Consider the following 26,769-nt stretch of genomic DNA (forward strand, 5'->3'; position numbering starts at 1 on the left):
CTGCTGCTTACGGTCGGTCTCGAGCATAAATCAGACAAGATTCAGTCGACCAAACCATGGTATGCCCATTTAATGGGCCGACATACGTACAAACGAACGGTATGGCATTTGCTGTTTTTTTAAAGATAAGTCTCGTTGCGATAACACAAGGTACCGAATATGAATTTTTGCCGTTTATTTATTACAAATGTGGCACAAATTGAAGAGCCGCATCAACATCAAATCGATAAGCGAAAAAAGCGGTTTAGTAATTGCCTTTCTTGCGAGAAATGCACTGGCAGAAAACAAAAATTTGCTTAAGATTTTGATCGACAGTTAATTTTGTTGTTCAGGGCGAAGTATGGAATGATTCTGAAAGTTTCTAGATTAAAAAGCATATATATTTTGCAATGGTGATTTCGCATTTTATGAACAACACACACATACACAAAACAAGAAAATTTCGCTGAACAAAAGCCGATGATACCAAGCAGCGGTACCACATGGTTAGAAATTTAATAGCTCTTTTGCGGCATCTTCACTCATCCCTTCGATTCCCCTTGCTTTGTGCAGATTTATCTTTTATAGTGCCACAAAAAAAAACCCTCCAAAAACTTCACGTGCGGCGCGAGGGATGGCAGATTGAGTTTGAGAAAATTATTTTACAACATGCTGCGGTTTTTAAGCCGCCGGTGGCTAGAGTTGTTCCAGCGCAGTATAGTGGTCGTAACAGCTGCTGTTCCCATCGAATATTACACACCTTTGGCACACCGCAAAGCCGGACGGACGGTGTTTGGGCGTGATGGCCGGTTTTTAACAACCGATATGACGACTTTTACGATTTCTCGTTGTACAGCGTGCCGTGGCAGCACTCTCACGCCGACAGCACGTATATATGGTTGGAAATAATTTTTACCGGCTTTTTACCGGATGGCACACATTCCGGTGGAAGGTGAAAAAGTTTCGCTAAAAAATTTCTGAGCGTAAAGGGATACAGATGGGTGTAGGGGTCCGAAGAACCGAGCACGATCGAAGAAACCAAAGGAGATGTTCATTTTTTTTTTGGTGTGCAGTAATAGAAAATACCTTTCAAAAAATATCTTGACTCATTCCACAAGGATCGGGCTGGATAGATCCATTTTACGGCCACAAAATTACGGGGGAAAAAAAACGAAAAACAGCAACAGGGAACCATATTGGTAAGAATGAAAGGAAATGAAAAATCGTCACACCTTAGGGCCCACACAGCCACATACACGGAAGAAAAACAAGGAAAATAGATTTTACGGTGTGCCATGCTTTGGTGCACCGTTGACTTCACTCGGAATCATAATTTACCACATTTCGTTCCCGCGTTACGTGACGGGGGGATATTTCTTTTGTACACCCAATTTTACCCGAACAGAATGTCCTTTTTGGAAATTATTTTAGAGTCAACCCGGATCGTTCTTCGCCATGGAAAGGGAAAGAAAGACCACTGGGAGGGAGAAAAGGGAAAAGCAATGAGAAAATATGACCAGTAGTAACCTTAGGGACTTTGACATTTCTTGGGATTGAAGAAAAGCCGTCGCATTCGTTTCTGTTCTTAAAAAAAAGAGTGCTCTAACACACACACACACACACTCCCGTTGTGATTCGTAACGCGATGAAGTTCATAAAAAGGCATCCATCTTACCCAAATCCGACACGGTATCCCGAGCATTCTACGTTTCGTTGGGACCGCTTCGGTAGGAACGATTGGAGGATGTGGAATGGAATGGAGAAAAGAAAAATATAATTGAGTTATAACTGCCCCTGAACGATGGATTCGCTCGTTTTCCCTCGTACGCAATTTCTAGGTGCCCGCTTCCCAACTGCAAGCTGGTCGAGATTGCAACAGCTGGCCCCGATGGAAAATGGAAAAAGTTTAAAAGACAGAAATGAATATTATTCGAAATATCTGCAGGGCACGGAGAGTGATATTGTTTTCTGTAAGGGACAAGCATCAATTTGTGTCACGGGTCTTCTTTTTTTTTTTTGGCCCAAAGAATGAAATTCAAGTCATAAGAGTTTGTGAAAAAAATGTGCCAACTGTGGGCTAGAGAAGACGGAGACAGGAACACCTTACCTCGAGGGATAGAGATGATCAACAACAATACGTAAATCTAATAACCGAAAATAAGGAAAATGCTAAACAGTGCTAGTACCCATGCACGCTGTTGTTGTTGCTTAGAGAGAAAACGTAGAAAGATTGCAAAAAGAATAGATATAATAACCACTCAGCCCTGTGCAGAGAGAGAGAAGAAAAACGTGCCTTTCAGTAAACAGGGAAGGTGATAAAATAAAATCTAATAGAAAATAATACATCTCGAGTTAATTTAGTACCGGAGGACCCGCATTTTCTATTTCTTGTTTCTAGGCAAGGGAACCAACCCCCAAACAAAATGGACCGCCATTTGCATAGATATTACTCCCCGGGGATACTTGTTAGCACATAGATAGGCACACCCGAAAACAAATAATTCCACACTTGTCAGTGTGTTCTGTACTGGAGGGTTCACAAGCAACAGGATGGAAAAGCACGTTGATGGCGGGACGGAGATACCTTTTGTTGGAGAGTTATTTGGTTTGTTGTTTTTTCCCTCTCTAAGTAAGAAAGGACAATTTGAAGAATGATGACGGTATGGAGAAAAACAAAGCATGTCCCAAATAATGCTGAGCAGCAACATGCAAAAATTAGGGAAAAGAAATAGATTGTTTTGCTCGTTTTTTTGTATCTTCCGAAAGTACAAATAAAGTTAAAATCAGCAATTGGAACTGAATGCAAGCACCAAGCTTTGCATAAGAAGTGAATGAAAATCTTTCTCACGAAGAAAACCTCTGGCTGAAAACAGTGTCACCACGGTGTTTATTGTACTGCCACAACAGAGTAATTTTCGTCCTTATTTTTTCACTCCAGGCTCATCAAACTTTTTTACCACAGGAAAATCCAAGGGTTTCGCTTCCTTCATCAAGGCATCACTTCCCTGTCAAGTGACAAGGTAAACCCGTTCGACCGTCCCTAATTGCATATAAATTGTGCGAAAAGGCAACTAACCGAAAGTGCGCTGCGCTCTCGCACTCTGTATCTGAGCAGGTTACACAGCAAAGAAGTAAATGTCATTGAGACGCTACAGGATCTCCCGTAGAAAGCAAAAAACCCTTTCATTGAAATACTACCACCACAACGCATCCCGACGCTGGGTGCTTTAAGACAGCAAACGAAGGGATGCCTAACCAACGAGAAACAAATTTGAATTGCAAAAGATGGATGCCAATGGTCACTTTCAACCGGCGGGAAATATTATGAGCCCAAGGAAGGGAACGAAGGGAAGAGAGAGGGAGAGAGAGAGCAAGCAGTACGAGGCAGGAATTTGAATATGATTAAAGCAAATTTTCAACCGCTTGCAATCATTTGCCATAAAACAAGAAACGACAAGGAAAGGGAAACTCAAACACAGAAAGGAGTAAATTGTTCTTCGAAGTGCGCGTGAAAGGGTTCGCTGTAAGAAAAGGGACGATGAGACAGACGCGCTTCAGAAAGACAGAAAAAAAATGAAAGGAATCCTTCGGACAACAGATCTTTCTTTAATGTGGTTGTCGGCACTTTTCATTATGTGGTTGGGTTTTTTTTCTCCCCCTTATTCGATCTTTTTTTCCCCAGTTACAGTTGTCTGTATAGTGCAGCAGGGAAAGAAAAGGTAAATATAAATGAAACACCCGGAAAGATCAAGCATAACGGCTCTGGCAGGGTTTGATGAAGTCAGGGAAAGTAATTTAGAATCCTTTTTCTTGCTACGGTGTTTTTTTTCTCTCTCTTCCTCCCACTGTGCCCATTAAATCTTAGTGGACCACTTCAAATGATTGCTGGCAATCTTGGTCGTTTGCATTGGTGTCGGTTTTTTTTTTATTTCGTTGCCTTCGAAAATGGATAATTGGGAAGAATTCATTTTCACTAGTACAGAAAGGATGAATAACAAAATATACAGCTAAAAGTTAAAATAAACCAGAGTGAAACTTTAAAAAAATGCAAAATATAAGAAAATATATAACGGCTCAGGCGGGTAGAAAAACGAGTTCACCGTACCAAAAGACACGCCTGGGAAGAGCAGGGAATGTTGGAGCTCGAACAAATCAGAGAGGTTTACAGTCCAACTCGAAAGTTTAACCAAACGATAGCAGGCCACCGAAATAACTTCATACCTAAGGCGACCTGCTGTCGCAACAAAGATGGTGATCTGGTCAGTAACCAGCCAGAGGTCCTCTCGCGATGGATTCAGTACTTTGATGAACTACTTAACGACCAGTTCAACGAACAGCTAGAGGCTCCACTAGCAGGTGGTCCCGATGTACCGTCGGTTGAAGAACAATAAGACACCCGGAAACGACGGAATCGTAGCGGAACTGGTGAAAATCGGGGGTGCATAACTAGAAAAGAAGGTTCATCAACTTGTTATAGAGGCTTGGCAGTAGTTGAACACGTACCATCTCTTCATAGATTTCAAGGCCGCATATGATAGCATAGCCAGGGTAAAACTGTACGAGGCCATGAGCTCTTTTGGAATCCCGGCCAAACTGATCAGGCTTGTTAGAATGTCCATGACCAACGTCACATGCCAGGTGAAGTTCGGAATGGAAAACTCTCAGGGTCCTTTGCTACCACCAAAAGCCTGCGTCAGGGAGATGGGCTCACCTGTCTCCTATTCAACTTGGCGCTAGAGAGGCCCGAGGAAACATCTCACCTTAAAAAAACCTGTCGCGATGGTCGAAGCTGGGACTGTATCGTAAGTTTATCGTTTAAAGACAATGGAGAAGCCGCTACAACGACGAGCTGTACGAACTTTATGACGACCTCACCGTCGTGAAGCGAATTAGACTCGCCCGATGGACTGGCCATCCTATACGAATGGCACCGAACGACCCAGCTAAGAAAGTCCTTTTAGGTCGTCCACACGGACAGAGGAGGCGTGGTAGGCCCAGATTGAGGTGGGCGGATGGCGTGGAATCATCCGCCATCAAGGACGGGCTAACGGATTGGCCGACGTCGGCGCGGGACCGTGAGCGGTTCCGGATTCTGCTGCGGCAGGCCAAGACCGCAAAGCGGTTGTAGCGCCTGATAAGTATGTCAGTAAGTAAAAAAAATCTGTAGCAAATGATTTGTTTTGAATCAATAAATTAAATATGATCTATTTAAATCATCAATCATAATTTCATGCCTTTAATGTGAATAACCTACATAAAACCTATATTTATTACAGCATGTATTTGAAATTTTCCCAGAAAAAAAGCAATGATTAAATTTTTTTTTCAAAATCCGCATACTACAGTGTTGTCCCGCAAACACAACACCAGAATTGATTTATGGCATCCTTTGCCAGAAGAAATGGTCCAACTTAGCGACTAATCGTTTTCATGTTCTTTGGCCAATGTGTGGCCTTTCGTTGGTGACCGCACAGGTACGAACATTCACCGTACAGCGTACGATACATAGAAACACATACACACACCGAGTAACTGAAACCACCAACACCAGCAGCAGCAGCGGCGAAACATGTCATTAGCAGTTAATTACAATAGTTCGGACACATTCACGAAACCGCAAGACGAGCAACGCCCGGGGGGGCGGGTAAAAGATGGTTCCTGGTGCTGTATGTATGTTTTGATGGCCAACCAGGCGCGCTTGTACCAGCAGTGCCAGTAAGACAAGTTTTGCGGTTTGTTATGCCCAAACCAATGCAACCTCAAGACGTTTCCGGCCGACGTGCTCAATCCTGGTCATTACTGATGCTCATTTCTATGCGTTCTGCAAACCGGCCGACCCGTTCGGGAAACGTGCTTCGGGATCAGTTTTCCGGGATTGAAGCAGTCCAACGCACGGTTCCGCATTACAGAAAATGGCGTGCTGGACCTTCAAAACGACGGTGAGATATTGAAGATTGTAGGCGCCTGGAAGGTGCGAGCATGAACATACACACATACACTGCTCTGCATTTCCCGACGCCTGTCACAATCCGGTGTACAAATTGATAAATTACCTCACCGCAAACGATCGAGAGCGGCAATAGGCGCACGAACATTCGTAAGGAAGAAAGGAAACAAAAAAAAAACTGGAGCAACGTGTCCTGGAGCACCAGACAAGTAAAATGTAGGACGTCGTCTTGCAGTGGCAGCGTTCTTGGTAGTTTTCATCCACGCTTACAGATACTGCAAAAGGACGAACGGCCAAGATCTTTCCCATTTTCGGTACCAAGTTTGACAACAATTGCGCACCCAGAATGAAACCGTAACCCACACCCTTTAGCTCGGCCCGGCTAAAACAAACCAGAATTGAATGCCGTGCAAAGGTGCCAACACGAGCGAACAACGAGGCAAATCTGCTACACATAAAACATCGCAAGCTTTCCAACGCAGCAGCAGCTGGCAACACTGCATAGCACCGAGAGGTATTGTCCGTACGTCTTCAGGCACGGTACGGTGTGACTGTGCTATGTATGGGTTACAGAAGCGTTCGTGGTGGTGTAACGGATCGGTGTTGCCCCCGTTGCGGGGACGACGTAAAGAGATTAAGACCATAAATTATACTCACTATCAAGCCACTTGGAGTCGTATTTCAGGGTACGCTTGAAGTTAAACACCTTCTTGCCAGTTGTCATGTTGTACAGATCGGTGCGGAATATCACCGTGTCGGCCTTGGTAAATTCGGCGTTTGTGCCCGAGTACTGAAACGAGAAAACAAGGATGCGCGTGAGAAACTGATGAAGCATGTAAGCGTGTAAGGGGTAGAATAGAACCGGTTTCTCGTGCTGAAAGCGACAAGGGCGACGCAACAGTGTTCGGCGAAGTCAGTAATAAAATTAGTTCCCCAAAATAGGAATAAATCAATTCGGGCTAGCAAAGGTATAAACGCACGCTCAGTTTCACGGATGTGGGGCGCGAGGTAAAACGCGCGAGATTTACCAAAATTGATGTGCGGGAAAAGAAAGATCGCGCGGGCTGTTCATCGGAAGCTGTGAAGCTATCCCCGGCCCGGCCAACACGCTTACACGATAAGGAAAAACTGTCACTAAAAAGAAGAATGACGTAAGCATCGAGCACACATCCTTGCTGCCGTGTCTCTCTAGTATAGGAACGCTATCATGTAGGGCTATTGTCACCGGGGCTAAAGGTAGCGCTCACGAGCTGTGTGGATATGTATGTGTTCAAATATTTCAGCTTATCTTAAACTTGCCAGAATAGCAAAATAAAATCGAAGAAAATAACAGCGAGTCAAGAATTCGTGGCAGGGTTGCTTCTACACACACAAAACCGTAGAGAAACTGTGTCACTGTGATGTTCGACTGTTTGTTCCAATAGTGCGCTCGCACGGGTAAGCGGGTCCACGATTTCACAACCAATAAAAGTGTGCGCCAGCCAAGTGTGAAAGATTTTCCGAGTAAGAAAATGCATAAATTTCCCAACCCCTCACGGTGTGGTAGACAAAAGCGATGATAGCGAGTAGTGTGTGTGTGTCAGTCATGGGTGTGAAGTTAGTGCTTTCGACTGTTGAGATGATAAAAGCTTTCTCGCATCCGTTTCATTGAGACTGGTAGCAGCGAATGGAAGACGACGGCAGGCACGATAAATATATGTGTGTGCATTATAGTGTGTTGTTTTCCGATTTGGTACCATTCGGTACGGGGATCGAATCGGAATAAATAAGTTTTCCACATATATTAACAGACGTGAGAGAAGCTAAGAAGTATCAAGATGGGTTGCGTTGATAGACGACAAGCAACCGATATTTAGCGGTCTAAGTAAGTCTATTGAAGAAAGCTCGCTTCAGCACTTCATTGCTTGCAAATAGGTCTTATTTTAATAGGTTTTGTTATTTTACTCAATCAACAATTAAACTCCATGTACGTCAAACTTACCAGTGCTGGCAAATCGCCCGGATTGCCTTGCTCCACGTAGATGGCAGTAGAGTTGTCGTATGGATCGTACGGACATTTAGCAATGCCCAACCCAATCCCGGGCACGTACTCGGAACGTGGCAGGTGCGTTAGATTTGACTGAAAAAAAAGAGGATAAAAAGAAGAAAAAATGTTATACAATCAACTCTTTACGTGAAAATAGTGGCGAAAAAATATGCTAAAATAAATCCACTTTCAACATCATTTTACGCCCTAAATGAAGAAAGCTTCAACAAACCAATCGATTTGCACTTTATTTTTTGGTTTTGAATTTTTTTTTCTCCCCCTTTGGATGGACTAAACAGTGACTAAAAATATGGTAGTGACTGGATGATTAAGGGTGAAAAGCGAGAACAAACGAAACGCAAAAAAAATTAGAAAAAGAACAAAGAAAAGCAGTAGAAATTTTGGAAAGCGGCCGGAAAAACGAAATCAAAAGACAAACCCGGTTTGCTGCTGGCTATGCGACGCGGAGCGACCAGTTTTGTTCGGTTTATAAATTTTTCAACCAAACTCAACGAGTGATCAATTTTACGGCGGTACAAAAAAATCGTGACGAATGGAAGGATTAGAGCGGATAGAAAATGAAGCGAAACTAAAAAAAAAGAGTACCACGTTTGTCATCATTGTTGTCAATAGTGGATTGCCATTTTTTAACTGTTTTTTTTTTGTTGTGTTTTTGGGTTTTCCTACTCCTAGTTGGATGCCTTCATTGTGCCCGATGAAAGTGGCAAGCGCAACACACATACACAGAGAAAAAAAAATCAAATGCCAAAATTGCTCCATCCGCTCTCATTACTCGGCAGGCACATCGGCGATCTGCATGGTGGAGAAACATGGAATTCCATTTTTCAATCGAATATGTATTGATTACACACAGCCAGCGTGCAGGATGAATTGAAAAAAAAAAAATGGACACTGGACGCTGGAACAAACCTGATGAAAAGACAAAGGTAAAATAGACTTGTGATCAAGCACGAGCTATGCCAGAGTATAACAAAAAAGAAACGGCGAAAACCCGTCGCCATATTTATGAAATGGGAAAGGAAAAGCTAGCGCGTAACACGAGAATAGACAATACAGGGGCAGAAAAGTTGATCACTAGGCAGTGGTACATTTGGGCGATGAATGGCTAAAAATGACAACCGGATCGAAACGAATGAAAACAAACCATACACCAGGTTGTGAGAGGCTTGAAAGTGAGCCTGTTGCCCCATTGTGTCCAGCGCGTGCTGGGCACACGGGTGCACCATATACAATCTGCCCTGCGGAGTAACCGCTGTACGTACGCAGTGGTGTTGTCAATTTTTGCAAAAGAAAATTTTAAAAACTCCAATTGCAAAAAAGCGGTAAAAAGCGCCAAAAGAGTTTGAGGAAAGCTTTCCCATGCAGTTTTGTTCTCGGCTGTATAATCATCGACGTATCGGGAAGGGAAAAAATAGGAAAAGCATACATTCATTCAACGAAAAAAGTGACTAGAAAGAAAGGAAAACGGATTGCCATTCGAAATTTTCGGAATGGGAAAATGTTCCCGTTTTTCTCCTCCTGGTGACACATAAATATTAGATGGAATTTCAAATAAAGCTCACACGGGGAAACTTTAGATCGCGCAAATAAACACCGTACAATAAATGCGCCTGTACTGTGCCGAGGAATTTGTGTGCGTTTGTTCATTTGCGTTTGCGAGAGGAAAAGTCAAAACCAAAATGGTGACATTTTACGGGAAACATTTTTCAAGTCTGTCCCACTGTATACACACACACACACACACACACACACTCTAAAGCAGGGGACGTGGTGGTCGCCTTTTCACTCTGGGTTTCTGGGTAGTTTTTTTTATTATTTTCTTTCTAGTGAATGATGAATGAGGAAAACCCCTAAAACGTGAAACAATAACGCATAAATGCTGTTAAAATATCATTCAGCAGCGATGTGCTCCATGTGAAACGTGAAACGGGCGTTTTGTTGCCAATCACAGCCAACTTGAATGATTATAGCTTTGTTTGCCAAATGCTTTGATTTGCACGCCATCACTTGCTGAGCTGATTGGGCTATTTTCGTGCATTATGTGTCGGTGACAAAGCCCAACTATCATCACAAATCGGTGAACAGTGAACACACAACATTCGCTAAAAGAGTCCTTTCAGGAAGAAGCGCACGTGCGTTAGTTTATTTATTCGAGCTATGGATAATAGTGAGCGAATAAAAATGGCATACGTTTCGGTAATTTTTTCTGAAACGTATGGTTCGTCTTTTGGCCACTGCATTTTTGAAAAGATGAACAAATAGTATGCTACGTACCAAATATGTCTCTTAGTAGTTGGCAAAAAACGGCCGGTTTAAAATAATTTTATATGAAGATTGATTGGCGAGTTGTCTAAGAATCCTTCTTTTAAAGTTATTTCTTACGAAAACGTCCCTAAAAGGAAGAAATTTCGTATGTCTAAGTAAGTTGACTATAGAAAATATCTTTTTCTAGCTAGTTAGGTGTTCCTCAAATGTCCAAAAGCGTTCCAGATTCAAACCAGAAAATGACACACACTCGAAAGACATTGCCATAAATCTACCAATTCCTGCAGGAAATCCATGTATCCTGTTATGCTACTATTATTCCGTACTGGTGCAGGAACTTTAGACGGCCTAACAGCGCGGCTGCTGGATGGAACAAACTAGTGATAAATTAAAAATTGCATCGCGAATGAATCACGTCGTACGCAGACTGTGGAACTGTCACAGGTTTTTCCTCACTGTGTTTGTCTGAGATTGATCCTTTTTCTGATTTTTTGTATCCTTTGGTTCCTTCGCCCGCCTGTCACAGCAAGACCAGTCTCGTCTGGTGCAGCTGGCAAGTTTTCCTCCGGAACGGGAACAGATTGCATCGAAGATTTATATGCAATCTTGTTGTCAACAGATAACGCGTAACAGCAGCTAACTTATGGATTATTGGTGGTTTTAAAGATGGGAGTCGGAAAAAATTTGCAATAAAAACATCCTTTTTCCAATTTTTCTCCCCAAAACCATAAATCACAGAGAACAATGTGATCTTTATTATTAGATTTTTTATCGTTTGTGGGATTGCTGTTTTTTGTGTGGAGATGATGATGGAATGATGAGAGCTTTCTAAGGGGTTTTCTATTGTTGGACAAATCAATCAATCAATGCTGATTACACGATAAATAATGTAGTGAAACGAATGTTTTTCTAACATTTTCACTTCATCGTTTCGATCTCCTTTTTTGCTATTTGGATGATCAATTTATCACTTAAACTATAACAAATCATTCTTCAAAGTATCAAACAACTATTAAATTATCTCTAATTCTTTATCTTCAAATATGTTCTCCATCTTTGTGAGAGTAAAACAAGCTATAATCTGACAATTATAGGCGTAAAAAAGTAACGTGTAAACGTGTGCATTTTATGATCACTTTTATCGTGTTAGCAAAATGGGCACCTCGTTTACAGAAATGGTAATTAAAGCCACCGTCCCACCGTTGGCTGCAAACGTGGCGATCGATTAATTACTTTCGCTTCATTACATTTACCACCAACTGCGTTCTGTTCTGTGATTTCAATCCTTTCTAAATTTCTCCATGCTTCAAAGTTTCGCTCGAATCGTCGACGAAACTCGAGGACACTTTTGCAAAACTGTTCCACTTCAGCTTCAATTCAAGCGACAAGAGAAGCAAAAAAAAACATCTTTTTGACTCTAGCTTAAAGTTTCGCTGGAAACAATTGTATGTATACATCCAACCCTCGGCAAATGGGATCGTCATCAAGTGCGCACAAAGTTTTCCACTTGATTGAGTTTTCGTAACTGCGAACGATGCACTACCACCGCGCCCCGTCGATAGGGAGAGAGTATAAGCCTTATTATTAGGTAACCGTACGAGAGTTTGGAGAATTACGTCCTTCCACCGATAAGGCTTCTACCGTGAGGGTAGGGCTTTATTCCTAATATTTATCGCGACTGTTTGTGGTTCCAACCCGCATTGGTTCGAGCAGGAAAAGAAGGAAATGCGTTGCCGATTTTGAAAATCTATATTACAAATGCAATCGACTGGAAGAATGCGATAATGTTGCTGTAAGCGGAAGGTGTCAAAAATCGAGCAGTGGAAATTAGGCTGGGATGAGAAGGCAATTGTAATTTCCTCGGCGACTCGTGACCGTGGTGGAGGATGTGATGCGAAAATTGGTCCATTTGCTGCAACACGCTTTAAGAGATGCTTTAAGTGTTTTATTTTTATTTAATAGTAGTTTTAATTCTTCACAGGGATTTTATGTTTTACCCACAGCTAATGCATTCCACTATGCATTGTGTCTTAAACCATCCGTTCTGGGAACATTTGTTTATTCATTCTTTAATTAGATTTTGTCTTTTTACGACCTGCGAACATCATCGTCGGCTACTATCAGCAGCCATAGACAAACTCTACGACGTCATTAACTTGGTCTTGACGAACCGGAAACCAAGCTTTCGCATGCACATCAACAAACTTCCTAATATTGCTTAACCTTCTCAAAGGCCCGTAAGAAAAATTGTGGTTACGTTGAGGTTTTTTTTCCACTCTGCTAAGACGATTAGCTGCGAGAGCGCGCTAGAAGGATGAACTGTACAAACATATCTCTCGTTTTCGGTCCATTTTCGCCACTGTAGAATAACGCAATCGCACACTGTACTACACGGAAATTACATTCGTGGCAAAAGTTTTTGGTCTAGCCGAGTTTACGACTTTTAAATAATCCCGCGCTACTCCCACTGCGTGGACCCGGTTTTTACGCGGAATACTCACGATTGACACCGTTAAACATTTGCCTTTCAGCTAGGCGAGATGGAAAGGGAAGAAGATATTACGAGCCGGGTGACAAAGACGTCCAAAATCCTTCACCCCAGACCGGCACGAAGAGAGAGAGGTTTAATGAGCCTATAATCTTTGATGGATGTTGACACATCGAGAAGCGTTAACGGTTTATAGTGGTGTCTTTGCCAACGGTGAACGACTACTTCAAGACCAAATATTCTTCCCTGAAGTAAAACATACACTTTTGCCTAACAGCTTTGCCTCTCGCTCATCCAGCGAAACAACGATCCTTTGATGAGTTAAATTTTGTAATTTAATTTAATGTAAACGACATTTAGGAAGCTGCGTGTGCGCCCGGGCACCCTCGCGCTCGGGCTGGAACGTAAAACCTTCGTAAAGAAAAACCGTTTTCGATCAACTTGCTTGCCTCTATAACGCGTTAAGGTCGATTTCATTAAGGAAATGCCACGTGCCATAATGATTTGTTAGGAAATGGGAACGGATCGTTCCCGGGGCCCTGCTTATCCCGGTCGATAATTGGTTGTGATATCTGCGAAGGGTAAGGTTTACCTTAAAGGCCACACATACACATACACTTCTTCACAGCTTTGAAGAGCTGCCTCTTTTGGAAGAATACGAGGACTTCCCGAGAGTTCTTCCCTTCTAAAGATGTGTCTCCGTGTTGTCGTACTAGTCTGATCCATTATTAAATAATAATCTCGGCAACATTCCATTCTTCGGTTCGCTATTTTATCGATTTTGAAGTTCTAGCACAGCACAACCCCCAACGCCCAAGTAGGGGAAGAAGGGTTAAAAATTGGCGGAACGGGATTTAAAGTTTTAATGCCCGTTAGTATAATGGAAGGATACGGCCACACCATCGCACCGGTTTGAAAGCAAACGCAATTTCCTGGAATTCACAGCTACACGCAGGTGGCACATCTTTCGCTGTATCTGCCAATTTGCAAACAACATCGTAAGGGGATAATGTTTTTAATAGCAATTCTCCCGTCCTGGCCTGGTCGAAAGAGGAGGAGGATCTGCTTTTTTTCTTAATCCCCAAACAACACCAGCTAAATAAATCCGACAGGCGAGCAAAGGTGTCCACTCCGGAACCGGTGCCATAGGCTACTCGGGGAGGAAAAAACAATAACATTATGATACGGAACAAATGAGGTCCGCTCGTTCGGTCGAGGTGTCGATGTTGGGAGGCACGGGACACATAATGACCAGTGCGCCAGCAAACGGCGTTAATTTTTATTGCAACGGATTATGCCTTAAGAGGATATTATGATGCTTTAAAAGTGGCAGCCAACAAAACCAACACGAGCGCGGCTACAGGCCACAACCACGCAATGACCACCAGCTATCTCATCTGCTGCTTTTCTGTCACATTGTGCATCCCAACTCTCTGTATATTCTTCTTTCGGAAGGTCTCTTTCAAGCATGACCACCTTCGCGCCACCATTTTAACTTCATTAACAAAAAAAACCTTCCCACCAGCGCGTACCACAATGCATTGTACTTCTTGGTGTGGTACGGTTTAAGGTGACACACCACCACCACAGCTACGCTATCTACTTATGCTATCGTGAAGGCCTCATTTGCTGTGCATGATGCAAAACAAAAAGAAAAACTTTCCACCTATTATGAATTTTTCCGCGCACACGAGAGCAGCGGGAATGCAGCAAAGTGAAAATGGCTTGATTTTTGACTTACCCACTCGACTACTAAGGGCAGAAAGTATGACACATAGGCACGTTGGTTTTCACCGTTGGTGCACAAATGGATGAGGTTAAGGTTTAGATTCGGGAGCAACACTGTGCACACGGAGCGATTATCTTTTGTTCGCTAATGAACGGATCGCGACCAACCCATTCCGTGCCGGCCTTTCTAAATGGTAATAGTGACATTCGCTTTAGAAAATTATGGTTAGTGATACTCATGGCATGTGGCAGGTGGGGTTTTATGGCGAGAGAAATGAGTTTCTCTAAGGATTGCTTCATTATAATCTAATACTTTAAAGGCTCGTGAAGTATACGGTGAAATACAACAAATATTACAGGAAAAATATTAGGATTGCCTTTATCTCTCATAATATAGAATTCTTGTATTTTAATATCGTTCTTCAAGACGTGGTAAAGAAAGACGTTAACGAATTATCAAAAAATCCTGTAGGACTGACTATCCAAGTACGTGGTATCAGCAAGTTTAGAAAGCCATTAGATGACGGACGTGCCTAGAAAGTCGTTACAGCCAAGAAAAGCAACGTTTGCAGAATTGATAAAGAATCGCAAAATCAAACAAACCATGCTGTTGATGAAATTCATTAAAATATCCACAAAATACTTACGTAAATCACCAGATCCTTTGGGTTGTGTGCATTGGTACCGCAGATGTATAACCGGTTACCACTGTCCATGGGTTGAATTACTCGGATATGGTTCTTGCAATCAAACATCTGGAAAAATAAAGTAAATAGTAAACAACCATTAAAATACATTAGCAGTAAGTGCAAGTCGTGACAAAAAACACATATTTTGAGCGAAATTGAAAATGATAGCCACGTTTACCGTAGTGATTGAAGAGGAAACTTTCATCGGAAAACAGAATCAAAACAAAAAAAAAAGACATCGTAGCAACCATCAACGGAACCAATCTCAACTATAGCTGTTTCGTTACCAGGCAGAGTTTTGGAAGCACAGGACAGTATTACATTTAATACCTTTTAAATTGATTTTTTTTTATCAAAAATTCTAAAACTCCACACTCCCGTTAACTGAGAACGCTTCTGGATGCAACTTTGTCGTCTGCATTTGGTGTGCATTTGCACTGCAGCACAGGACACTGTCACGCTTTCACCCGCCCATCACATTTCATTGATGAAAATGTGCCCAGAATCACCCTAGTTCAGCATCCACCAAACCGCGGTTACTTTTGTTGCTCCTACTGCCAAATGGAACAGTTTCCCACATCAACGGCAAACTTTCGAACAATAAACAACACGGTAAGCGCAATGCTTTACAACGCCAGCGTTTTTCTGTGTCTGGCCGGACCGAGAGTATGAAAAGCAGGCGAGCTTTAACTTTGTCAATGGCCTCTCTACCATCTGTGCACGCGTATGTGTGGGTGCGTGTGCGCAAGTGTGTGTCGTGTGTGTGTGTGTGCGTCATGCCATATGGTTCTCCCATGGGAAAAGTACGATAAATATAAATTATACTGTCTCTAATAACTTCAATAAATTCCTCCCCATTGTTTCTAGCGATGGCAAGTGACGGTAAAAAAAGAGCGGAACGAGCGGGCTCACCATAAACCATATCACCCTGTTCCCTGTTCCGCCTAGCAATTGTTGTTTTACCACCATTTTCATCCATCGATATCATGGCTTCATGCGGTTCGCCTTTATTTGAACCCACCTGGCCGGCGGGTATGCATTGCGAAATGCGAGTACCAGTACTGTGAAATCACTTCTGCCGGTGACACTTCACGTCGACCCTGACGCACCAAACACCAGGCGCCTCCATCTTGGTGGAGCAGTTTCGAACCTTACCTAGCCCGTGCCAGAGAATGCGGAAGAGAATTATGAATATTGACGTTGGAATTTATGGCAAGCGGCACCGCATGAAGAAGAAGTTTCCTGCCAGCTAGAATCGGTCGGCTAGGATCATAGTGGAGCGTTCCTTCGAGAGCGTTGGTGTCGCAAAGATCCATCAGCTGCAGCAGCAGCAAGGTAAGAGAATGGGACACAGGTTTTGCTGCACGCGAGATGTCACATATGCAATTCGTTCTTACACACACACCTACTCACGAGTGAAGCTGCTCACTACTTCTATTACTACAACTGCTTCTACTACTACTACTACTACTACTGTGCCATAAATTCGCACAGCTGCACCGGCAGCAAGTTTCGGCGGAGCGCTCGCAGAAGATTGTGCGATAATTTATTGTAATAACTTTAACAATTAATAACTTGATATGTGCAATTTACCTAATAGAAAATGGCCGCGCATCCAAAAGCACACAACGGTGGTGGAAGACACACAACGATGTGCACTTACACCGTACTGAGTGCATTGCAAGTGGAGACTGTGGTGCAAACTTTGCAACAAATAATTCCTCCCAAGGGAGACGTTCTTAAGAGGATAACTTTAATTGTGTGGCTGTGCGTTCAAGCATATAAGTACGCTTTCACGATCGCATTGGACAATTTGGTTTTGAGAAGTAAGACCAACATCAGTTTGTTACATGGAATCTATGAATAGCGTAGACTTGCTGGAACGTGAAAGAACTGGTAAGTAATATGATTTTGTGATAATGCATCGTAATGAGATAAGAACATAAGAGCTTTATTCAAGCTAAGCTAATAATACACACGAAAATGACACACTTAATCACATTTAGTCATGTTTGGGAAGCACTTTTTAGCTGGAAAGGGTCAACTCCCCATCACTTCCAAGGAGATGATTAGTTGGTTAAGATAAATACCATTAACTATCCTCTTAGATCTCTTCTCGTTGACTCACCCTGCGCTGTTCTTTTTCCAATGGACATTGTAAAAGGAGCGCACTACTCTTTGTCTTCTGGCCCTCGCAACCTCACAACTATAAATGTGTGCCCTTTTAATCATACCCTTGAGCGGGGTGAGTAGATTCAATAAAAATCACAGTAAATCTATTAGTCAAACAAAACGCACCAGCGAGAAAACAGTGGAACTAGGATCAATTTACAAACCGTCCATCTTGCCATCCTGGGCGACGGAGAACCACCGTAAAGACGAATTTCTCCCGAGGGAAAGTGACTGCGCGTTGTTGTTGTTGGCTTTTGTCGCATGGCCATAATTCTTTTACGTCCAGCAGTCCAGCACGCCTACGAATGTGTGTTTTCCTTTGATTTTCCCGTTTGCAGTTCGAAGACACACCATAGCCACAGATAGACCGTGGGCGAAAGATCCATTAAACCAATAATCATAAAAATCAGAATGAAGCTAATAACTGTCACGGACACTATTGGGGTGATAGTAGGGGTTTTGCGCTCATATTTCCGGCTAAGAAACGGCACCAAAAGGAAGGGAAAATAGAAAATGCCCGCGAGTGTTATAGTGACGAGTGATACTTGTTTCCGTTTTTCTTACAAGTTGCTGTGGTTGCTCTTTCATAGGACAAACACACGCACACACTCGTTTAAACGGTTAGCATCCACATACAACCAAGTCTTTTGTATGTGCATTGTCGTGTGCGATTTTCATGTCCTCCGTTTGATCATAGTCATAATCATCAAAGGAATGTTAAATGGATAAAGCGAAAGCGAGCAGTGCCCGAACGAATGACATAAAAGCACCGAGAAGGGAGCTGTAAGAAGGAGGTTACTTGCCCCGGAGAAAGAAGTGATTGATGTGCGATGTGCAATGGCGCTTAAAGTCAATCTTGCCACAGTTTTTGAGGTGATTGGGGTGAGCTTAATAGCAAAGCATACAATCCAGGAGCAGAATGAGAGCACATGGGAACATTCAGATGAGCCCCTTTATGTTAAGATTCATTGTCTCTCGTGTAATTTATTTTTATAAAAATTTTTAGAGAAAAATAGGAATGAAGAAAAAACATATGGAATGCGTAATAAAGTTAACGACGTTTATGAAAATAAAAGATAAACTAAAAAAAAGGATAATGGATCAACATCATGAATAAAAATAAAGGAAACAAAGCTGATCAAATAACAAAACATGTAAAAAGTTGAATAGAACAAAACGATTGCGCGATTGGGAAATATAGGATATTGTTCTGTTAACAACAATAAATTTATAAATAAGAGCTAAAACATTGTCCGGGACCATAACCAAACAAGGGCGTGTCCCAATAAAGATGGCAATAATTTTTCCAACTCTTCCATTTCACCGATCATCAATGAGTTCACATTCCTCCGCGAGGGAGCTTCAATTCTTCCTATTCAGAACCAATAAAACTTTCTGATAGTTTGCTCTTCGAAATGCAATCAGCTGCTTGGTCAACCGTCAATATAGCGCCGTGAAACAGCACACTGTTGTGGCAATGTCAAACAACGTGTATCGAAGAAGCTACCGAAACTAATAACAAAAAAAAGGAAACCCTGCTGCTCAAATTTATTTCCATCATTTATCAGATTGTTTATACTTTCCAAACGTGGTTCGGTTATTGCGGAAGAAAGTTCCGAAACGAGTAGCAGCTTCGAGCGATCATTTTCCGTGCTACAATCTTTCCTGCGGTGCAACACATTTGCGGCACATTCGAACCATTTCAGGTGAGAGAGCTAGGGTAATAAAAAAAAAGGAGTGATAGAAGATGAGAGGTGAATTGTTGCACCCCGTTGGTTAGGTCGTTGGCAGAAAATCGCCGTACAAAGGTGTATGGGGGTCCGTGTCTATGCGAAGGTATCGTTTTTCCAATACTTTGCTACGATTATTACGTACGATAAATCACAGCGTCCAAGATTCGATATTGGTGTTGACCTGTGGTGATCATCGCATGTTGAGTCGAATGTGCCAAAAGGTATGGTTCGTTTTATACGTTGGTTTTCATGTGAATATAACTAAAGGCATATTTTCACTTAAAGCTGTTTTGGAAATAGGGAACAAAGGGGTTAAACTCCAACCGGTCGCTTGTTGAATTGAAATGAATTAATACCTTTTTTATGTTTGACTGCTAGAATGTCGATTGACGGACCCGGAACGGTCAACTGCCGACCAAATCCTTCACCAACTTCATGCATTATTCAGCAAGGCTACCAAAACTAACTACTTCATCGATACAATCGCCAGCGTCGGGCTGTGGTTGTCACACAGTGGTATAATTTTTTTTTTTCGTAAAAGGAACCACATTGCACCACGATTGGTTGACTCACAATACTAAAGCACAACACAAACGAGAGAAATCCTGAGAAAACATGAAATAGCACTAATGGATTAACTCGTTCGGCAATTATTTTGTTCGCTAAAATAAGCTTACCCTTTTACGTCCTCGTGAACATAATCTGTCTAAGGGTGAAACGGAAAGTTTTCGCTTACAGGAATCAATTTTACTGCGCAAACCGCATCATACATGCTTGCAGTTCCAACGCAAAACGTGTAAAAGTTTTCAACAATAAATGTTTTCAAACCGTTCAACTGTTGGACGACAAAATGGTAGGTTAGAATGGGCAAGTTTATTAACAAATCCTTCAAATACAATTGGGGGTGAGTTTATGTAAGATTTTTTCGTTTGTTTTGTGGCAGATACTGAAAACAAAATGACGTGATATAATCGAAAAAAAATTAAGTTTGTGTATAAAAGATTTTTTTTCTACTTTTATATCCTTTTTATATTAAATTTTTGCATAAATTTTCGAGCAGACGAGATCTGTTGTAAAATCACCACGTAAAATTAGGATGAATTAGTAATGAAAAGAACAACATTTCCCAAAATGTAGATGCTCGAATCAATTATTATATAATATTTATTTTTAAGGTGTTTTACTTTTTATAACAACACATAAATAAGACGTATAAATTAAAATATATTTAAAAATATTGGTTTGAAGCGGTCAAATGCGAAAATAATAAAAACAAATTTACAACTTTCATTTTTCTATCGCTCTTAACAGCTTTCTATTCCTTTCAACTTTCTCTTAAACCTCTTTTTGTAACGAAAATATAAAACACAAATCCACTCTAAAAAAAATTGTTTGGGAAAAATGTACATTTTAATTGTTTGCTTCAAAAGTATCAATCTTGATTGGACACGTGTTTGCACGGCTTTTATTTTCTTTTCAAAGGTTAAATATTATATTTTTATGGAAAAGAAGATTAAGAGTGGTTAACTTTTGCATGTTTCCCAACAAAAAAGATGGATTATTTAACCGGCTGACATAATTGATGCTTTATTGAAAAACAATTTGAAACATTTAAAAAATAGGTTGTAATACAACCAATAAAACAAACATTTTTAAATTTAAAATTTTCCGCTTAAAACGATTACACTTGCTCTGCCTGATTGCATCAACGCTTCGAGCAAAGAAACATTGTAACATAAAATCAATTCTGTTTAGCAACACGTGTACATGAAATGCAAAAGAAAAACCGTCCACTCTACGCAACACATCGTCCACCTTTGCTTGCATGTTATAATGGGAAAAATCTTTCACACCATTCAACATTTGCACAACATACCGTTTTTGGTGCGATTTATAAGCACGGTTTCGCGGGAGCTGCGGACATGTTGGACGACGTTACCAAGTATGAAAGTGGTGAAGAGTTAAGAGGAGGAAAAAATCACACACACACAAAGAGCACACAGCAGTGACTGTGAATTGGTTGAGTTATTGCTTCCGGAAATTGGAAACTCGATGCGAACACAGAACACACTACCGACTCCCGAGAGGGACGCGACTGCATGCATCAACTGTTTATGATGGTTATTAAACTTTTCCCGCTGATATGCTGCTGTCCCTTCACTGCACACTGTTTGTTGTCAGGTTTGCTGTTGTGCTTTTCTTATCCAGAAATAAAAATCCTATCGGATAAGGTAAGGTGCTTTGATACAGGTATGATTTTCTAACACATATTTCTGTTACTGTAGTGTGATTATTTATCATTGTTAAGGAATGTGTGTGTGTGTTTGGGTGTAAAAATATGCGAACACAAATTGAAACCTTTTCACAGCTGCGTGGACATGGAAATTTTCGAGCAGTTCACATTTAAACTCCTGCAGCTGCTCGTGCCTGCCTTTCTTTTTCTCTTTTTTTAATAAACTTCTCGTTCGTTTCGTTTAGAAAATTTCGAATTTGTCAGGTGAACATTTTCACACATCAAGCTGCCTGCATTTAGACGAGTACGATAAGACGCATGCCAGCGCTAACATGCTTTGAAGAAAAAGCAACCGAAGTGGAAAAATCACACCACAAGTTTTCCAGTTTTTCGTACCACTATCGCACAACATTAGATCGAGCCTCAACACATCACAAGCCTTTCCCCTTTCAGGACTTTCTTTGCCAACAATTTTATCGATACTATCGAGTACAGCATTGATTGCAATCGACAGCGGAAAATGGTTCACCATTGTCTTCCGAACGTAAACCACATCACCACCGTGCACACGCTCGGTTACTTTGAAACAAAATTTTGACAGTTCCGGTGCTTGTTTGTGTCACGGAAAACGTATGTGTGTGTGTGTGTGTGTGGCGTGGTAAATGCCACCCAAGGAAAAAGCGTACGCCAATTTTGCCACAACTTTTTGACATGTTTCATCCACCAGGAACTAGTGCGCGGCTTGGGCTCCATTGGTTTTGCACCGACACAAACTTCTGCACAACACGCAACAACAATATAATACGCATCATCTATTCAACTTTCCATCCCTGCCTCTCCCGGTAGGGACAACAAGCGCAAGAACATCACAAAGAGCAATGAAGTTGTGTCGAACAAGTTTAGCTTAGCCGTAAGTTAGCGAACGCTGCATTCCAGGAAGTTGTGCAGTGGGTGGTGCCGAACCGTGGACCGGAAAAAAGTGCTCTCCTGATGGATGCCAGAAGTATCAACATCATAATTTCCTAGAGCCCCCCCAAAACTATTCCGAAGCATGCATGGTAGCAGAGGGGCGCAAAAGAAAATTATGGTAGTCTGTAGCTTTTCGCTTGCTGCTGTGTTTGTACTGTGCAACATACTGTTATTTTCGTCTTTCACACATTTTCTACATAGTTGCAGTGGATTTTTTTTTACGATGAAAAATGGGAAAGAATATTTTTCCTTTTCAATCTTTTTCGCTTCAAATGGATCGATCCGGTGCAGATTTCATTCTTTCTATTGAAAATTTTAAAAGAAAGGAAAAGAAAGCCCCTGTTTCCCTATTTCTGCTGCTTTTCCTTGGAAATTTTACCACCCATTGTACACTTAATTAAACACGCAAAAGCATCATTAGCACATCATAATGCTAATGTTTAAAAAAAAACCCCAGGGGGGCAGCCAGCCAAATTGAACAAAATCCAATAATTGCAAGATATTTTCCACCTCTTTTACGAAACGCAGTACGAACAGTCTGGGAAATGCAACGCTGGCGCAGTGAACTAACGAACTCCAAGAAAAAGGGTGAGGGTTCAGTTCATCAAGTGTTTACCGATACGCTCGTTTGGTAAGAAACCATCGACGGCGGAGGGTTTAATGTATTTTTAAAAGTATGATATTAAGAAAAATTACCCTTCTCACACTAATTTCTTTCACGAGCAAGGGGTGATTTGCTTAGGGAAATTTGTAGGAAAATGCTCAACCACAGGAACGGAATAATATCATTATTTCATTTCCTACGCGGTACGATAAGGTCGGCGTAAAGGTTCGTCGACCGATGTACGTGAAAGCAGGATTTTATTATATTTTATTACACGTGCTTTATTTATGGTATTTTTAAATTCTATTTTTCATTCATTCACAGTATTTAAACTTTGAATTTCATTTTTAGAGCTTGTATTAATATTTTGAATCTTTAATGACAATCCTAAATCCATTATAAAACGCAACACTAACTCAATAACTGCTCCATAGTTTGATGAATGATTTTTTAAAAGGAATATTTTTCCTATTCCAAGCTTCATAACCTCCAATAACAGTAAATCATTAAGCCATAAATATCTAGAAGCTACCGACAATGTATGATTTTCCTTTGTCCCACAGTAGTCCCCCCGATATGTGTAATGCACTTGAGCGATACGTGCATCAATTTTCCACACTCCCTACGAAACACACACACGATGCACGTGCTTTCTTGCCATACCCTACCACTATGCATGCAGAGTAGAAATAAGATCGATCGGGCGATATTTTTTGTTTGTTTAACTTCTCTTCCCCCAAACGCTCGGGGCAAATCGATTGAAAGACAATCCCACATTTGCTTGTCAGGGAAGGGTGTATCTGATTCAGCAGCAGAAAAGGATTGTTATCACAGCAAATCCCTCGAGTTACACAATCCGTTCACTAGCGCTCGGTGAAGGTTCCGTTGCTGCCGCGCGAACGCTTACTCGCCCACCAGCTGAATGGCAAAAGTCAATCATAAGCCACGAAAAGTGCATGTGTTTCGTCTCGAATCTTGGGGCCGCATATCGATAAAATATAAAAGCTGACAAAAATGACGCAAACAAAAAAAAAAAAAAACGACGACGAACCCGATTAAAGGGTCTCGGTCCTTTTCTACGGGTTTTATCTTCCGATCGGAACGCAACCGATGGGTGGAAAATCCGAAAAGGGAAAAGGTTCCTACCGACGAAGAAATGGAATCGCGTCTATCAGAGGCGGACCATCACATCAGTACGTAAAGAAATGATGTGTCTTCCAAGGACAACATCGTCGTCAAACGTCAATTTTGGCGCTGAGATTTACCGATGGGATTTATCCCTTTTTTTACTGAGAATGAAGCAAACAGTGCCAAGCTGGCAGAGTGTGTGTGTGTGTGTGTGTGAGTGAAAGGGGAGACGATCTGCCGTTTTGATGGAATAAAATGCGAAATGATTCGTTTTGGGATGCATCCATGGAAATTCGTTCGGTTCGGAACTTAAAACAAACAGTCTTCAATAAACCGATCGATGCCTGTTCTAGGGGTATCTGTGCTTAGAAGGTTCATAGATGCTTGGCTAGTTGCTCGACATAGATGATGCACGTTTTCAACTTGTATTCTATAGTGATCCTGAAAGCTGGTGTAATTGTAATATCACATACTGGTCCCACCGCTCCCAAATATGATAAGAAGCTGGAATTGTCGGAACCCTGGAAGAATAGAACCAAAGCAAACACACCGAGCGAACAAATGGATCAGTTGGGTGTATAAAAAAGGAATCGTCAAGGTGACATCCGATGGTATATCAGCCACCAGTAAAGCATCTCTTGCAACCAACTCTTGCCTGAAACAAGTCACGAACCGGTGTGACCTTTCCACACTTTTATAAACCTTCTCCCGCCAGACGTCTGCCCAACCTTGCGGCTGCTATCTGCACGATTGGGGAGGGTTGCAAAAGATTATGCAAATCGCGGGAGTGACATTTGGGATAAGTAGACGACGTCCGAGGCAGGCAGACAATCGATTAAGGCTTTGCATCTGTCGTGCGCTGGTGCCCAAGGACGAACTCGCCCGAACGGACAAAGACTGAAACGTTTTCTTGCAAGGAGACATAGCCGGCTTCATATCTTTCAAATTCTTCTACAATATTCTCACCGTCGTCTGGGCGATTTCGTGTGTCCTCAACGGGACGGGGGTTTACTTTTGCGAAAGAGCACGTTCCTGAAACGAACCCACCAAGGGATCGCCAAGACTGAATCGCTAAAGTACATTTATTGAAATGAATAAGAAAAAACTGAGAGTGAAACCAGCTCAGGGATCCTTAACAGACTGTAATTATTTCAATTCATTGCGCTCGCTAACTGAGTGACATCAGAGGAAACACCGATGACCGGAGTGGGCTGTGTGTCTTCTTGGGAGGAAAGATTTTTATCACTTTGTAGTTGATGTAAGGTGCTAGACACGATGTCTGAGTGAAGTGCGAGAATGAGCTGTCTGAAGTGTTCGTTTTTGCCCTTGAATTCAAAACTGACCGGCAGAAAAAAAACGATAAGTGGGAAACATTAGTACCAGTTTGCTTGCTGCTTTAAATTCGGACTAACTGTCTTATTGCTGCTGCAATCATTTTTTTATTTTGAAGGGTTTTGGTCTGCAATTCTCCAAGGAGTTCAATTTAATCTTTGACTCGACTGTACTGTACAATCAAATTGATGAGAACACAAGACGAATTTGTCTAATTTTGTCTGAAAAGTTTCAACAAGGAACGCATGAATTGTGCCTTGTGACAAAGCAAGATGATTTACAATCTTGAGAAAATCTAGAGTTTGTAAACAATTGAACACTCTTCGCATTTGTTATAATGTCAAAGATTTTTAAGACGGTTGATGAATAACGAGTGGATCGAACTCAAAATGTATTAATCAAGGTTCTTGTAATTAGCATTTCTAAGACGTGCCTACATTCTTCACTAAGCTTTTGCTCTTGATTACGTTTTATTTCACCGGGAACAGAAAATCTTCATAAAATCTCGATTAGAAAATGCCTTCCCTAATGAAGCAGAAACTTTACAAAAGATGCTCACCAACCGGCACTTCAAAAACTGATCAAAACAATCAAAGAAACCATACATCTTAAGTGATAGAGCAAGCAATCATTTTCATGTGAGGCAGCCTAATTCCACACCCAGGGCAAAGCGGACCAAGTTGTGGTCGGGAGGTATTCTGAGGGTCCATTGTACCTAAGAGTTCATCGGCTGTTAAGCAAATTCTTCACCATTTTTCTTTCACAATCTAACTTCCCTTTGCTGGCTGTTGTTTTGCGTAGATGCGCAAATTAGTTATCAGCATTGGAATGAGATGAAGATGAAAAGTTTTCGGAAAGCACTGTACGGATTCTCGCTGCGTAGTCGAGGCTCATAATTTTTAGCTGCTCGGCGCTGCTTGAAAGGCAATGTGGACCTATTAGAAAACAATTTCGGCTTCGTTAAATGATTTTTTGTTCCAGTTTGCTTTGCCAGAGGACCCATATTTGACCCACACAAGCTCTCGCACGCCGAGATAACTTGCGGTTAAGAATATGTTCCTTAGCGATATGCTTTTATCTTTGTTACGCGGTAGATATGCCAACGAAAAGGTGTTCTTCCTATCGAGCGCCATCACCATGCATGTGCGGCACGCTTACGTGGAAAACCTCTTAGACGAGAATAAATTGAAAAATTTCATAATTAACTTCTTGCTGTCATGGTTGCTGATGCTGCTGCCTGCCTGAGCTAATCGGCTTGTAGGAGAGTTTGGTAAAAGATTTCTGCACAATTCAGCTCAACTTAAGAGAAAAAGTTTGGTCGAAAGAATTTTTTCGTACCGTACGGCAAACGCTTGTGGATCGCTTGAAGCGCAAAGGAATTGGATGATGATTTGCCGTCGCCAGAATTAGCTTCAAAATTTTCAAGCAAAATTAGCTATACCTGGAAGCCACGTG

General features: G+C 41.6%; 1 protein-coding gene across 2 annotated transcripts in view; it reads right to left on the reverse strand.

Annotated features, from left to right (window-relative positions):
* Positions 1-26,769, reverse strand: part of LOC126561735 (semaphorin-2A-like) — a 624,320-nt gene that overhangs the window by 25,356 nt on the left and 572,195 nt on the right. For both annotated transcript variants that reach the window (XM_050218043.1, XM_050218042.1), the window contains 3 exons: positions 15,102-15,209; positions 7,908-8,045; positions 6,584-6,716 (listed from right to left, as the gene is read on the reverse strand). In XM_050218043.1, the coding sequence (XP_050074000.1) occupies positions 6,584-6,716; positions 7,908-8,045; positions 15,102-15,209 (379 nt within the window). The remainder of the gene's footprint in view (positions 1-6,583; positions 6,717-7,907; positions 8,046-15,101; positions 15,210-26,769) is intronic.

This window comes from Anopheles maculipalpis, chromosome 3RL (genome assembly GCF_943734695.1).
Source record: "Anopheles maculipalpis chromosome 3RL, idAnoMacuDA_375_x, whole genome shotgun sequence".
Taxonomy (NCBI): domain Eukaryota; kingdom Metazoa; phylum Arthropoda; class Insecta; order Diptera; family Culicidae; genus Anopheles; species Anopheles maculipalpis.